The 16,146-nt window shown below is 43.7% G+C and overlaps 1 protein-coding gene across 3 annotated transcripts in view; it reads right to left on the bottom strand.

Moving 5' to 3' along the window:
* mtr (5-methyltetrahydrofolate-homocysteine methyltransferase) overlaps window positions 1-16,146 on the bottom strand; it is a 46,020-nt gene that overhangs the window by 13,470 nt on the left and 16,404 nt on the right. For all 3 annotated transcript variants that reach the window (XR_008893123.1, XM_056576607.1, XM_056576606.1), the window contains 10 exons: window positions 14,314-14,499; window positions 9,633-9,812; window positions 9,412-9,528; window positions 8,817-8,957; window positions 8,527-8,616; window positions 7,297-7,449; window positions 5,954-6,061; window positions 5,163-5,263; window positions 1,651-1,718; window positions 159-279 (listed from right to left, as the gene is read on the bottom strand). Coding sequence is in view for 2 of the 3 variants with exons in the window: in XM_056576607.1 (XP_056432582.1) it covers window positions 159-279; window positions 1,651-1,718; window positions 5,163-5,263; window positions 5,954-6,061; window positions 7,297-7,449; window positions 8,527-8,616; window positions 8,817-8,957; window positions 9,412-9,528; window positions 9,633-9,812; window positions 14,314-14,499 (1,265 nt within the window). In the remaining variant the exon portion in view is untranslated. The remainder of the gene's footprint in view (window positions 1-158; window positions 280-1,650; window positions 1,719-5,162; window positions 5,264-5,953; window positions 6,062-7,296; window positions 7,450-8,526; window positions 8,617-8,816; window positions 8,958-9,411; window positions 9,529-9,632; window positions 9,813-14,313; window positions 14,500-16,146) is intronic.

The following is a 16,146-nucleotide window of genomic DNA, read 5'->3' on the forward strand; positions in this document are numbered from 1 at the left end:
TGTCCGATTGAGGAGCATAGTCGAACTATGGCTTTAATCTGATTAAACTTTGCATTTAAACGTACTGAATGATGACCTAATAAACAGTTCAGCTAAATATAAAGGTGGTCATCCGGTAGATATTAGGGCACCATTGATGTTGTCAGGTCATGTCTCACTTTGAGGTGGTGGCTCCTCCTATGAGCAGCGGTATCTTCAGCCCCAGCCTCTCCATCTCCTTGGCCACATGGATCATCTCGTCCAGAGACGGGGTGATGAGCCCCGAGAGACCAACGAAATCTAAAAGACAAACCAGAACTTATTAAACTAGTGCTTGGAAAAAGAACAGCCTTGGATAACCTACAAGAACATCATGGACGAACACAGCCTCATCATCCGTTTAAAAGGCATTGGTATACATTGTCTACCTAGAGATAGCTCCCTTCAGCTCTCCGGTGTAAAGGGGTATATATAAAAGGCTAATCCGCATCCAAAAGGAACTCAACACTGAAATCAGTGGGTCTTAAGTGTAAGGATAAGTAGGCATCCATCAACCAGATCGAGTTACTCATCCCCTGGTCTGAACCATGTGGATTAGCCGAATTCCCTCCACAGTCCTTCAGCCTATGTTTTGATCCGTTTGTTTGATGTTTCTATGTGTATGGCGATGTTGGGCAAGGCTGAACGGATACAGCTGAGAAGATGTTAGGTTAGAGATGGTTAAGTTTAGGTATTAGGTTAGAGATGGTCAAGTTAGGTATTGGGTTAGGGATGGTTAGTTTAGGTAGTAGGTTAGAGATGGTTAAGTTAAGTATTGGGTTAGGGATGGTTAGTTTAGGTAGTAGGTTAGAGATGGTTAGTTTAGCTATAAGGTTAGAGATGGTTAGTTTAGGTATTGGGTTAGGGATGGTTAGTTTAGGTATTGGGTTAGCGATGGTTGGTTTAGGTATTAGGTTACAGATGGTTAGTTTAGGTATTAGGTTAGAGATGGTTAGTTTAGGTATTGGGTTAGGGATGGTTAGTTTAGGTATATGGGTAGAGATGGTTAAATTAGGTATTGGGTTAGGGATGGTTAGTTTAGGTAGTAGGTTAGAGATGGTTAGTTTAGGTATTGGGTTAGGGATGGTTAGTTTAGGTATTAGGTTACAGATGGTTAGTTTAGGTATTAAGTTCGAGATGGTTAGTTTAGGTATTGGGTTAGGGATGGTTAGTTTAGGTATTAGGTTAGAGATGGTTAGTTTAGGTATTGGGTTAGAGATGGTTAGTTTAGGTATTGGGTTAGGGATGGTTAGTTTAGGTATTAGGTTACAGATGGTTAGTTTAGGTATTAGGTTAGAGATGGTTAGTTTAGGTATTGGGTTAGGGATGGTTAGTTTAGGTATACAGGTAGAGATGGTTAAGTTAGGTATTGGGTTAGGGATGGTTAGGTTAGGTAGTAGGTTAGAGATGGTTAGGGATGGGATGGTTAGTTTAGGTAGTAGGTTAGAGATGGTTAGTTTAGGTATTAGGTAAGAGATGGTTAAGTGTATTATTAGATTAGAATTGACTTGGCTCAGGTGGAGCATATCCAAGTATGTGAGCGCTGTTTAGTCCTCCCCTCCTTGGAAGATGGGGAACACATACCCACCACCAACCCCACAGTGGTCCCTGTTACGGGGAGACGCGTCCTACCTGCTTTACGCTCAATGGCCTCTCTGAGGATCTTATCGCAGGAAACCATCACGCCCAGATCGATCACTCTGAGGAACGTAAGAAAGAAGAAAAAAAATACATTAGTATTGTGCTAACTTTTCGATTAAACACACAAACACACACACCTTAAAGGTCCCATGACATGAAAATCTCACTTTGTGAGGTTTTCTAACATAAATATGAGTTCCCCTAGCCTGCCTATGGTCCCCCAGTGGCTAAAACTTGCGTTTGGTTTAAAACTAGCACTAGCTGTTTGCGCGCTGATTTGGAATGTCTGTATTCATGACGTCATCAGGAATCTCAGCTCCTCCCCTTACTCTGCCTGGCCCGCCCAGAGACGTTGGCCCGCCAATGAGACTCGACCGTGCGAGCGCCACATGTGTGTGTGTGAATACACACACTGTAACGCAAGTGTTTCTTGTCGGTTCTTTGACGTGTCTTGTATTTCCACAACGAGACTGTCGTGGGGGTTATCTGAGCCATGGTTGAGAAGGAATTGGGGGAAAGGAACTTTGGTTTGACTTGCTGAAGAACATGAACTGCGACATGCCGCCGGTTGCCGCGAGGCACCATTGCCCGGCAGCGGGAAGCCGGCAGCAGGCAGCGCGCGGTTCAGTCGACTTCAGGTTGATGTGAAAGTGGAAGAACCAGAGACGTCGCAGAACCCGACAAAGTCGTTTGTGATTCATAATATCGTCTGGAGGCGCACACAATATGTTATATGATATAGATATCTATGTATTATATGATATTATTTAGATATAGAGCTCCAGGACTGTAACACAAGTGTTGTACACTTCCTTGTTATTTGGATAACCGTTCTGCTGTTGGTGTGATGGCGCATAGCATAACACGTCGCACTCTCGTCTCTGGTATTTCTACAACAAGACTCGTATTGGGGGTTATCTCAGCCAAGGTTGAGAATGAATTGGGGGGAAGGAACTTTGGCTTTGACTCCCTCAAGAACATGAACCACGACAAGGAGGAGAAAGGGATCTTTGCCGGGCAGCGCTTATGCACCTCCGCCTCCGGCGGTGGTCCCTCAGCGGGGCTCAAGCGGGAGACATTCGCCGCCAACAATCCCTTTCTCCTCCATGTCGTGGTTCATGTTCTTGAGGGAGTCAAAGCCAAAGTTCCTTCCACCCAATTAATTCTCAACCTTGGCTGAGATAACCCCCACTACGAGTCTCGTTGTAGAAATACCAGAGACGAGAGTCCGACGTGTTATGCGCCATCACACCAACAGCAGAACGGTTAACCAAATAACAAGGAAGTGTACAACACTTGCGTTACAGTCCTGGAGCTCTATATCTAAATTATATCATATAATACATAGATATCTATATCATATAACATATTGTGTGCGCCTCCAGACGATATTATGAATCACAAACGACTTTGTCGGGTTCTGCGACGTCTCTGGTTCTTCCACTTTCACATCAACCTGAAGTCGACTGAACCGCGCGCTGCCTGCTGCCGGCTTCCCGCTGCCGGGCGATGGTGCCTCGCGGCAACCGGCGGCATGTCGCAGTTCATGTACTTCAGCGAGTCAAACCAAAGTTCCTTTCCCCCAATTCCTTCTCAACCATGGCTCAGATAACCCCCACGACAGTCTCGTTGTGGAAATACAAGACACGTCAAAGAACCGACAAGAAACACTTGCTTTACAGTGTGTGTATTCACATTGATGTGGACGTTGAAGAACCAGGAACGTCGGAGATCGTTTGAGATTCATAATATCGGCTCACACAGCTTTTGGCCGTGATAATATATATGATATAGATATCTGTGTAGGCTATATGATAATATTTAGATATAGAGCTCCAGGACTCCCGTGTGTTCTAGAATATTTACACAACACGGCTAAAGGCTGTGTGCGCCTCGCCATTGCGATACATCCACTGTAAACAGAGCGCATGGTACCGTGGCTGCAAGCTGCTCAGGGCCACACCCCCACCCTCCTCCTTGACACGCCCACCGAAACAGCGCATTTGGGGGAAGCTCAATGTGTGACTGGCTCGGAGTGGCTGTAACTCTGCACCACGGCTGAATTTCGGGAACGTCTTTGAATACTGTGTTAGTTGCCCACTAATACCTATATTAAAGAATACATAAAATAGCATGTCATGGGACCTTTAATAGTTTGAATTTTAAAAGCCATCACATTTAACATTGAAATATTATACTTTGAAAACAAAGTATCTGAATCAAATATTTGTCGGATTTCACATCTATAAATTCCAATACGACATTTCGAGAGCCAAATTTAAAATATTTTGTTTTCAATGTTCACAAATTCAGACGCCCGAATTCAAGTTGCAGATATTCGAAATATATGATGCAGTACTCATGTGGTAAAGGTAATGGATAAGAAATGTCGGTGATTCCACTTGAAGTATCCTAAGGCCTAAAAAAATGTTTTGTTTGGTTCCGGTTTCCGACCGACCCTGTCAATTTTTTATTTTTTTATGCAAACTATAATTACGTTTTGGTACAGCACCTCTTCATTCTGTATAAGGATGAGCAAATTTTTCTCGTTTTTAAAGGAAAACAACCTACCTATCATTTGCTGCCGCTGGAAAAAATAAAATAAAAAAATAAAAACCCTACCTACCCATGACCTCAACTGACAACCAACAGGAACCAAACTTTTTTTTTTTTTTAGGCCTAACTACCCTGAATGGGCTTAACAATGGCGGTCATGTGATCAAATGGTTTTCCAACCTCACCACTAGTTGTTGGATCCACACAAAGATAGCATTGGTCAGAACATGTATTGTGTTTCAATTGTAGTATTTGCATTTGGTATCGGCCTGCACATCTCTGAAAGCTTTTACGTCAGAGTCGGCTACATCTCAGTGCTAGGCTACTAGCTACTATGCTACTGCCAATAAATAGCACCAGATACTTTTGTCTTAGCCCTAGCAATTAAAAGTTATTATCCCCAATTGTATCAAATGTCTAATTTTAAGTTATTACCACAGCCAACACCATTTCATGGATAAGGTTTGGTGTACGGGATCATTTACCAATAAAGCTACAAACACTGAATATTTGTCCAAAAAAAAAATCAAAGCCAAACCAAACTAATTTAATATAAAACACAACATAGGAGGGTCCCTCTTTACATTATGATTACCATTATAACAAACAAGTAGTTGGCGGGAAACCGCCTTAATCTCATGATGGATGGGCCACGTTCAGATGGACCAGCCGGCGGTTTGATTCACTTTGACACTCCCATTATCTGATCCAAATTTTGACCACTTTAATTGGAATATGGAAGAGTATGGAATATCGTATTTTGAATATCTGCGAAAGATTAAAAGAAAATTGAAATAGTAAATAACGATACCTTTGTTTAAAAGTTGTATTAAAATATTGAAGTGTTATGAATTCAAAGGTAAAAATTCTAATAATTATCTGAGTGATCTGTTTTCACTAACTAAATACATTACTTACACACACACACACACACACACACACAGTACCTGAAGTTGTTGCATCCCAGCACCACCCCTACAATGTTCTTGCCGATGTCGTGGACATCACCCTTCACGGTTGCGATGACGATAGTGCCCTGGTATGGATCCTGAAGATATCGGGACGGACGTCCAACGAAATTAATGGAATGAGACGACAAAACTATGATAACCATAATCCTGAGTATAATTTAGTAGAGCTTATTAAGGCTGACCCCTCATTAGCAGTGTTTCCACCAAAGGAACTCCCCCAGGATCTAGGGGAAAGTGTTACTAACTACTAAATGACTGATACCAAAGTGCGTTTCCACCACAAGAACCCTAATCATCACCCTGTATAATTGGCTGATTCATTAATTCCCTCACTCTCAACCTCAAGCCGGTGTCTGGTGAACGTTCTGGCGCAGATTGGCTGCCGTGCATCACCCCATTGGGTGCTACACACTGGTGGGGGTTAATGAGGTCCCCCCCTTCACTGTAAAGCGCTTTGGGGACTTGAAAAGCACTATATCAAATCAATGATTATTATTATTATTAAGAACCCGGGTCTAAATTAAGATCCGGGGACATTATTATACCATTATATTGGTCCAGTACTCAAAGTATTTTATTACAGCCATTTCAACATCTGCAGCTGCCAACAGTTTTTTTTACACTTGGACAAGTAACATATCCCACAGTCCTCTAATTGCATGCAGTGGGTCGTGTAAAGTGACTAGCATGCTTCCAAGTGGCATGGACAAAGACCTGGGACGCGGGCCACAGGATTACAGAGATACACGTGAGCCCCTGGAACTCACCGTCTCCTCCATTGTCCCTGAAGACGCCATCTTCTCTTGGCGTTCCTTCTCCATCAAGGGGATGAGGTAGCTCACAGCCTTCTTCATCACACGAGCTGACTTAATCACCTACAGAAATGAAAAACAACATGGAGGAAAATAATAAAAATAATAATAATAAAAAGATGCTGATAAGATGCCAACCGTAAAATCCGTGATAAACAATCAACCAAATATGAAACGATGTACTGCAGTTCTACAACCAATCAGAAAGATGTATCAGCTATCTATCTGAGGAATGTGCAAAAACCTTTAAACCATCGAGACATTGCTTTATGTCACTAGCAACCATCGAGCCCACACAGCCTAAAAATCACGCTTTGTAAAAACAAGGAACTCTGAAATTGAGTCAAATAACATTTAAACGGATAGCTTTAACATGACTTAGTGGTTTGATCAAAGATAATAATTGATATATTATTTTGCAATATATATTGCTAATAGTTATTTTAGTAGGACAGCTCATTTGTGAATCAACACTTAAACTGCTGTCGCCTGGACCTCCAACCCCTCCAGGGTCTTTGGTATGGTTTGAATGAAGATCACTGCTATGACCCAAGCATCATCAGAACAATGTGAACAACCTGGGCTTATCTAGAAGATTCCTCTGCAACTCACCTCATAAAACCTGTAGCTGTATCTATGGAATATAGATTTTAAGTTCTGAAAAGGCTCTGGTAGCAAGAAACTAGATAGGGAAGTTAACGTGCAGAGAACGTTTGAATATTCGGGTACTTCTACACACACTTCATTCGGGGTTTTGCTTACAATCATTCCTTTTAAGGCACTACTCCTGAAAATGCTTGTTTAAATCATAGAGTATTACTGCACCAAACAGGAAAAAAAATGTCACTTTTCACTCGTGATAAAGACAAAATACAGAATATATTGCCTGCCTGTAATATGGAAATGCTCTGAAGGGTAATAATCCTCACTTTACAGAAGCAAATACAAACTTACCACTACAGGTAAAACACATACACACACAAACCTGTCAAGTCTGCAGTCTTCCCCATGACTGTGAATCCTCCTGAACTAGACTGAGAGACTATTAAAGAAGACTCAGGAAACCTTCGCCGGTATTTTGAGGTAATTAGCTGGTTTGAGTGTGACACCTTGAGTCCTCAATATTGCACTTTTCACAATATAAACATTTTCTGAGATACAGAATATTGGGTTTTCATCAAGATTAATACAAATAAAGACTTGAAATATTTCCCTTTTGGTGGAAGGAATCTTTGCAATATATGAGTATGACTTTTTAAATGTAATTATTGAAATTTGTTAACTTGACAATATCTTACCTGTGGGAGGAACATCTTCCCACTGCCGAACAGGTCCCCCACGACCTTCATGCCATCCATCAACGGCCCCTCAATGACGTGAAGCGGACGTGTGTACCGGAGCACCTGGGCCAAGCACTTCTCTGTGTCCTCCACCACATACTTCTCTATGCCCTACATGCACAGAGGAACACACAACAGAGGCATGGTGAAGATACAGAGGAACACACAACAGAGAGACGTGGTGAAGAGACAGAGGAACACACAACAGAGACGTGGTGAAGAGACAGAGGAACACACAACAGAGACGTGGTGAAGATACTTAGGAACACACAACAGAGGCATGGGGAAGATACAGAGGAACACACAACAGAGGCATGGGGAAGATACAGAGGAACACACAACAGAGGCATGGGGAAGATACAGAGGAACACACAACAGAGGCATGGGGAAGATACAGAGGAACACACAACAGAGAGACGTGGTGAAGAGACAGGGGAACACACAACAGAGAGACGTGGTGAAGATACAGAGGAACACACAACAGAGAGACGTGGTGAAGAGACAGAGGAACACACAACAGAGAGACGTGGTGAAGAGACACAGGAACACACAACAGAGAGACGTGGTGAAGAGAGAGAGGAACACACAACAGAGAGACGTGGTGAAGAGACCGAGGAACACACAACAGAGAGACGTGCTGAAGAGATACAGGAACACACAACAGAGAGACGTGGTGAAGATACAGAGGAACACACAACAGAGAGACGTGCTGAAGGATGGGGGAAAACCATTCAGGTGTGTTTCACCATCCTGCTTCGTGTCCTGACGATACATCCTGCTACATGTATCCGCGGGTCAGGACACAAAGTCAAGGTAATCTAAAGCCCAAATAGCACTCCTACGTTGCGTGAGTATGCAAAGCCCCCCGCCACTACTCTGTCAGTTAATGAACTACGCAAGGGGGTCCACAGATGTTCAGCAGAACTTCTCAAGGAATTTGAAAGATCTTTATCACATGGATATATTGGAGCAGACTCAGCCTTTCTGGATTACTCGTGTTTGGAAACACAATACTGCCCCCTGGTGTCCATGTGATTGAGACGGGGAAATGGAAACGCAGACGCACAGATCTGCCTAATTCCCTCGCCTCCTGAAGCCCAACTTGTTGAACGTGGGGCCAGGAGAAACAGATAATAACTACATAAGCAGATGAATGAGGTTGATAGGATTGAGTTGTGGCCTTCATACCTTAACCAGCGCGTACCCCAGCCTCTCCTCCACCGTCCTGTCTCTCCACTCATCAGTCGCAATGACTTTCTTCTCTCCCGCTGTATAGTTCTACAGCCGAATGTCAAAGCAGAAAAACAACTTGTAAGAGTAGCAACATACAGAGATGTGCTTTATTAGTGCCTGTGTGTGTGTGTGTGTGTGTGTGTGTGTGTGTGTGTGTGTGTGTGTGTGTGTGTGTGTGTGTGTGTGTGTGTGTGTGTGTGTGTGTGTGTGTGTGTGTGTGTGTGTGTGTGTGTGTGTGTGTGTACCTGTGCGTATGCCAGTAGTTTGTCGGTGGCGTCTGCGTCTTTGTTCCAGATGAGGCTCTCGCAGAGCGACAGCAGCTCCTTGTCGATGTCGTCGTACACAGGCAGGTTCCCGGCGTTGACGATGCCCATGTCCATCCCGTCCTGACGGGGAGGATAGCATGTCATGGACTGGAGACCCAGGGCTGGACGGTGGCCTCGTGTATAACCTTAGGAATACGCTCTAAATATGCAGTACTTTCAATGTGAACATTCTTGGGTGTTACTTTCGCAATTGATATTTGCATATAATGGGCATTGTTACTTAATTAATTCAGCGCTCCACCAATCATAATGCTGTTGTATCAATTATATTAATAAAAACTTGGAAAAGTACAGAAGAGGATTAGGGCCACTTGCATTTTTCTTCTGAGTTCTGAAAAAATATAGAAATATAAAGTCAGAATACTGACTTTAACATAATAATTCGGTCTTTAAACTCAAAATAAAAATCACATGTTGCCCTGACCTTTTCAGTAGAAAAGCATATAAAAACATAACAGAGGTTTGGACTCCGGGTATCTTTCTGCTAGGGAACTCTATCAAACCAATCACACACCTTGATGGCGTGGTACAAGAAGACTCCATGCATGGCCTCCCTGATAGCCTCCATACCCCGGAACGAGAAGGAAAGATTAGACAGACCCCCGCTCACCCTTGCTCCTGGCAAGGTCTCCTACACACACACACACACACACACACACACCAAAAACAATGAGATGGTAAATATCTAATTTTATATATTAGACACCATTCAGCTTCCTGTTAGCCTGTGCGGACCTTAATGGCTCTGGTGGCCCTTATGAAGTCGATGGCAAAGGTGTTGTGTTCTTCCATTCCTGTGCCGATGGTGAGGATGTTGGGGTCGAAGATGATGTCACTGGGGTCGAACCCAACCTTGTGGACCAGAAGGTTGTATGCTCGAGTGCAGATCTGGATCTTACGCTCCGTGTCTGTGGCCTGGAAGGGAGAGGGACATTTAGAATCGTCCCATTACCACATCCTAATGCACCATCTCCTCCTATTGGAAAATGTACGCGTGTGTGCTGGTACCACTTTATCCAGGACGGCTACTCCGGTCAGAGAGTAAGCGCATACACAGGGAACAGTTTTAGTTGTTCTGTCGTTGCGGGTTATGCAATCGAGGCGCAACGAACTCTGACGTAGACCAGTGCACCTCGTAAAACTCTGGGACCCTACGGTGCTACCTGGGCTGTCCCAAGTGCCTGAATAGAAATAACAATATACATTATATATCTATATGCGATACGATATAACGAACTAACAGGGAATTTACAACAACTCTGTATCGTCTTCAGTAGAGTCTAGAGATTTTGAAACCAAACCAAAAAGAACCAGTCCCTCTCAGATCCCTCCCGTTCCTGCCTATCATACGTGATGCACAGGCCTGGGCCGTGTTCCAATACCCGTACTGTCCATTTTCAGTACGCAGTAAGTTCCAATTCAGATCCGGCGAAAAGAAGTATACTTCAAGGACCCGGATGCCGTACTCAAAATGGGCTAATCGTGAAGTGTGGATCGAAGGACACTCTCCGTACTCAACGGCAGCCATCTTAGCTACGTAGCGGAAGAGGCGGAGCCAGGCTGAGCCAAAGTCGGCGTATTTTCCACAAAGCCTGCATTAATAGTCATTTTGTATTTTTTATAGCTTTTTATAGCTGCTAGGCGTAAAGAGTTCACCGTTCAAAGCGGGATGTTTATTGCGGGGGAGGAGCCGCGGCGGCAGTCGTGATCGTCATTTCCGGTATGTGCACCACAGAGTACTCGATTTGGAACAGCACTCACATCTGAAGAATTAGCGTACTCAAGTGAGTACGGATAGTGCAGATAGTGTACTTCCTTTAAGTGTACTCATGGAAGTACGGGTATTGGAACACGGCACAGGTGTATACCTCAATCCAATCAGGGTAGATGGCCTGATGAGTCAGTAACGAAAGGGGAGCAGTCTAACATCTCATATGGAGGCAGGCGGGGTCAACTTATAACCCATTCTTAGGGTGCATCTGCTGTCAGCAACAGCTGACAAAGGCTGCTCTACTACAACAACAGCTTTAGGTTGCTTTCTCACCTATAAAAGGGATCCCATTTACTAACATGGTTAGCTGTGTGCACGCAGCCAGGAGGCAATAAACTGCATTTCTGCCATAAACTTAACTACTGCGGTCACATAGCGACTACAGCGGTGTTATCAATGTATCCACGGCATTGCACTGCCTGATTTAGTCTGAAGATGTAGTGATGAACTGATATTTCTAGAGGTGAATGAGTTTTGTGTCATTAATCATTTAGATATTAATGTCACGTTACTAATGTTAGTTGTTAGTTCTAATATCACTGACTATGATTTGACTGCATAAATAAAAGACGGAATTGGCCCTCTTGTAATTCTAAGAAACGTTAGGAGGCTTGCTTCAGTTAACTGAGTTACTAAAAACTTTATGATTCATGAACTTGGCTTTCGTGGTTCAGTTCATTATTAAACCTGTATGTCACTTTTTAACAAGATCAACGATGATCAAAGCCTATTTTAAACATTCCAATTATTTTTAACAAACTTTTTACTGATTTTTATAATCGTTAAATCTTTAAATTAATGATGATTATAATAATGGGAGGGGATAGCATTTGGCAAGATTTGGCAGGTCACTTCACATCCATTGGAAGCATCCTTCTACAGCAATTACAGAAAGATAGGATATGAAAGCCAACACATGTCTGGTAGGAGCCTGGGGTGTCTACTGAAGATTACCTACTTGCATATATCATAATGGCGACTCAAATTGCCCTTTTAATGACTAAAAGCCAGGTCTATCCCTGGCTTTTGGGATGAGCGCAATTAACCGCTCAACAAAGCCTTGCCATCTCCGATGTTCAGCTGTCCAGCTAAACTCTCTGCCACTTCGCTGCACGGGCTAATCTGCTGTGGCGTGGTTCAGAGGACTGGGCCCCATTCATAAACCCGTCTGTGGTTCAGTGGACTTGGCCCCATTCATAAACCTGTCTGTGGTTCAGTGGACTTGGCCCCATTCAGAAACCTGTCTGTGGTTAAGTGGACTGGGTCCCATTCAGAAACCTGTCTGTGGTTCAGTGGACTGGGTCCCATTCAGAAACCTATCTGTGGTTCAGTGGACTGGGTCCCATTCAGAAACCTGTCTGTGGTTCAGTGGACTGGGTCCCATTCATAAACCTGTCTGTGGTTCAGTGGAGTGGGTGCCATTCAGAAAATTGTCTTTGGTGTTCATTGTTCCACATTCCTGCTGTGCGTTCCCTTTGTCTCTCTTTACCTTCTCCTGGGTAAAGAAGGATTTTGTACAGCCCTGTAGGACCCGTAAAACCTAACCAGGCCATCGCTCCTATGCTGTTGCACCCTGTTCCAGCAGTGGGGGACATCTCCGAGTGAGCAATCACAGATAGTGTGGGTCCGCTTCCATGTACCAAGGAAGGTAATAAGTTCCTTCAAACAATCACTTGTTCTGCCAAACAGTTTTGAGACGCCATTCCACTAGGTAAGATAACAGCAATGATGGTTGTATGAGCTTTGCTCAAGATTCTTTTTCTCAAAATCTTGAGGCTAGAGCTTTTTCTGAGGTGCTGAAGCAGCTTGAGGTTATGATTTTCTCGTGCATATCCCCCAGCATCACGAGGAGCTCTGGAGTTCTTCCACCACACATTTAAGTCCACGGTGAGTGCAAACAGTTTGGAGTCTGAGAAGCATTGGGATGAGGGGGTGTATGTTATGCTTTCTGCTCTACGTGAGCAAGTACAGGAGTCGTTTAGTCCTGTGACATGGTTTTCGTGCACACAGTATGTGTTCCACCGAAGCCACTCAAGGACAAGTTGCTCAGAAAGTTTGAGTTCCGTTTTAGGCTGCGCGAGAGTTTGACAGGCATGCCAAAGTTGAATGTTTTTCAAAGAGGCCACGTGATCTTGGCGGAGGAAGCACATGGTGTTGACAGCTGGTGCCGACTCAGAGCTGCAGGTTGTCTTGGTTGTTCAGGGAAGGAGGTCCGGTAAGTTCGTAGTGGATAGTTCAGGGAATCCGATGAATCCTACGGCCCACTGCAGGTTGGTTCAGGGTCTCTCCCTCTCATGCTTCGTTTCCTGGATCTCCAATGAGTGTAAGAAGGATAGGGAATGGCCATTTATAGTGGCTAGGGTTATGTGTGGAGGGGGAGGGTCCTAGAGATTAAATATCGAGCGAGCGTAAACGTCTCTGTGAGAAGGAGAAAGATTTCACAACCTGCTACCTGTGTTTGAACAATTCGCTAACTATTGACTCGTTCTTCCGACCTGCGGCCAGTGTGCCAGTGCCAGAGTCCTGCACGGGTCTTATTTTGCAAACCCGCACCCGCCCCTAGCTGCAATACATAAAACCGCATCTGATCCGTGTTCCGACAGTAGCGCGAATTACATTCCGCATCCGACCGTCTATGAATTGATATGGACGCCCGACCCACACCCAAAGAAAAATTAGACCGATGGAACGCCGGCGTTTGGCCTGGTGCTTTAGGTTGCGGGCAAAAAAAGCACATCATCCACTGTTTTAGTTGATTCCTCCGCTCCTGAATAACATATTCAGCACCGGATAAGTCTCGGTAGCAAACGCAAATCCTGTGTCCGACCCACGCTGTTCAGGCGTCCGACCCGCAACCGTGTCCAACACAGTACATTATTTTGCAACGTTATATCCAAATTGTGCGGGTCACCCGTCGGGAACTCGCGGGTACCCGAACCCGGTCAGGACTTCATGTGCCATAAAGGGCTTTTCACACCGGAGCCGTTGGTCGCACCTGCAGCTTTCTCAATGGAGAGGTGAGCGGGCAGAGAGGAGGCGCAGCGTCCTGTCAAGGGGCACGACAAGCGGGCGCACTCCCGTGAAACTGTCGCTTCCATGCTCGTCGAACGCATGCGCGCACACGTTGGTATGGGTGAGAATCACAATAAAATGTGACACTGAATTTGAAACGGCACATTGTAATTTCTGCATCTATTATCAAAATATTTATCAGTAATACAGTGCAAAAGATGAGAAAATCAAATTGGCATGTTGATTTACCGTGTGCGCCCCTAACATTTTCAGTTAGGGGCCACAGTGCTCCTAGTGAAAAAAGTTATTCTGGAGCCCTGAAGCGGTAACTTATATTGTGATTGTTAACAACTCCTAATGAGAATGAATACAAATTAGATATAGCAGCTTGTTAGAGAGCAGCTTTAAACCTTAACTACAGCATCTGTAAGAACTTGTCCGTTCGAGTTGCAAAATGTCCTGTAATATTGCACAAGCTATTATGTTGCTTGTTGCATTGTTGCTCTTCGGTGACTGCATGCTATCGGATTCAATGCGTTCCTCGCTACAGAAAATACAACCACACAGGGATCATCAGCATTTCCCAGTGGTTCAGGAAGACCCCTTTAAATTCCCCTGCCTCCCCCAGCTCACCTGGCCCTCTTCGTCGAATGCCATGACCACGACGGCCGCCCCGTAGCGCTTCACTGTGGCCGCCCTGCTCAGGAACTCCTCCTCGCCCTCCTTCAGACTGATGCTGTTCACGATGCACTTCCCCTGGCAGCACTTCAGCCCCGCCTCGATCACGGAGAAGTTGGACGAGTCGATGCAGAGTGGAACCTACACACAAACACCAGAGGTGGATAAAGAGAAACTTGTTTATTTTACTAGGTTCGCTGGTAAGGAATACAATGCCTGAAATTAAGTTTGTTAAATGCCAAAGATACTGGAAATCCCATAGGCTCATTTTCCAGTGCTTGCATTAGTTCTTTTAAAACTCATGTAAAAATACTATTTTTTAATAATATTGGCTTCCTGTAACTTCCTGCCCAGAGATCTCTGGACCAAGTTTATAAAGAATCTTGGCAAAACACAGCAAAACACATTTTCAAACTGGTGTATACAACAACATGTCATGCGTGATCTCATGTCTCCAGGATAAAAACCTACATAAATAAGTCTAGTACAGAAACCAGGTCTAGCACAGAAGCCAGGTCTAGTACATAAACTAGGTCTAGTACAGAAACTAAGTCTAGTACAGAAACTAAGTCTAGCACAGAAACCAGGTCTAGTACAGGAACTACTACTACTACAACATTAAAGAGTTTTTGTGTTTCAGTTTGTGGAGTGAGGCTGTGGAACAGACTAGGTGTGGAGCTCAAGCAATGTCCAAGCATGATCCAGTTTAAAAAGCGGTACAAACACATGGTTTTCACGAGGTACAGGGAGGAAGAAGGGATTTAATAATCACGTGTTTTCATGAATGATAAATGGTTTATATATTTGTTTATTTAATCTATTTATTTTCTATTTTTTGTAAATTTGTATTATGCAAATAAATATGTTTAGGGAGAAAGATAAGTTAGTTAGTTAATTGAGTAGTGGAGAAGGGGTAGGATTAAATAAGCATATGCTTCATCCTACTCCTTTTCGGACATGTTCGGTTCACATTATTACTTTTGTTTTGACTATTCTCATTGGTTTTGCTGGTTTGTCCGTTTATTTAGTTGTATTTCTCGAACATGTTCGAAGTAAAAAAAAACCTAAATTAAACTAGGTCTGACAACAGGTCTAACAGTCTTCTGTGTGAGCGATCGTTGTTAACCATACATTGCTAAAAAGCCTTTACTTGTCCCACACTATTTGGTACTTTTGCGTTACTTTTAGCAAAAAAGGAAAGCATAGTTGAGCATTCGCTATTGGATGTTTGAAGTATACAGTTCATAGTTTGAAGTGGCAATCTTGAAGATTTCCATTCCATTCTCTTTGGCGAAACTTTTGTCCATAAGAGGTCTTTTAGCGCATATATGATATCACCAGACACCGAGCTTGTAAAATCATAATACTGCAAATAAGATTCGATCTGATTCCAAGCAAAGATTGCTAATTTAAACTTGGTATGGAATCTCCTGGTGAAGAATTGTTAGAGTGCCTGCAGCACTCACCTAATAAACCCAAAAAATATTATTCGTTTTTTTTCTTTTCCTCAAATTCTGTAAAAGTCATACTGCAGCCGTCATGCCAAATTTGTACCGGCTGCCAAATTTGTACCGGGCGCGTCATCCATACGTAATCCACTCCAATTCTGCCTGGCAACAGATGATCGCTTCGTCCGTTGCCAGGCAACGGACGAAGCGTCGAATGACGTGAACATTCGCAAACCTTCTATCTAGCGATCCGTTATCTGTATTGTGCTATTTCGTCCTTGACCTGCTTTAAACACTCAGTTTACTTGCTAAATTTGATTAAACAATTAAATACAATACA

Source organism: Gadus chalcogrammus, chromosome 18 (genome assembly GCF_026213295.1).
Source record: "Gadus chalcogrammus isolate NIFS_2021 chromosome 18, NIFS_Gcha_1.0, whole genome shotgun sequence".
Taxonomy (NCBI): Eukaryota; Metazoa; Chordata; class Actinopteri; order Gadiformes; family Gadidae; genus Gadus; species Gadus chalcogrammus.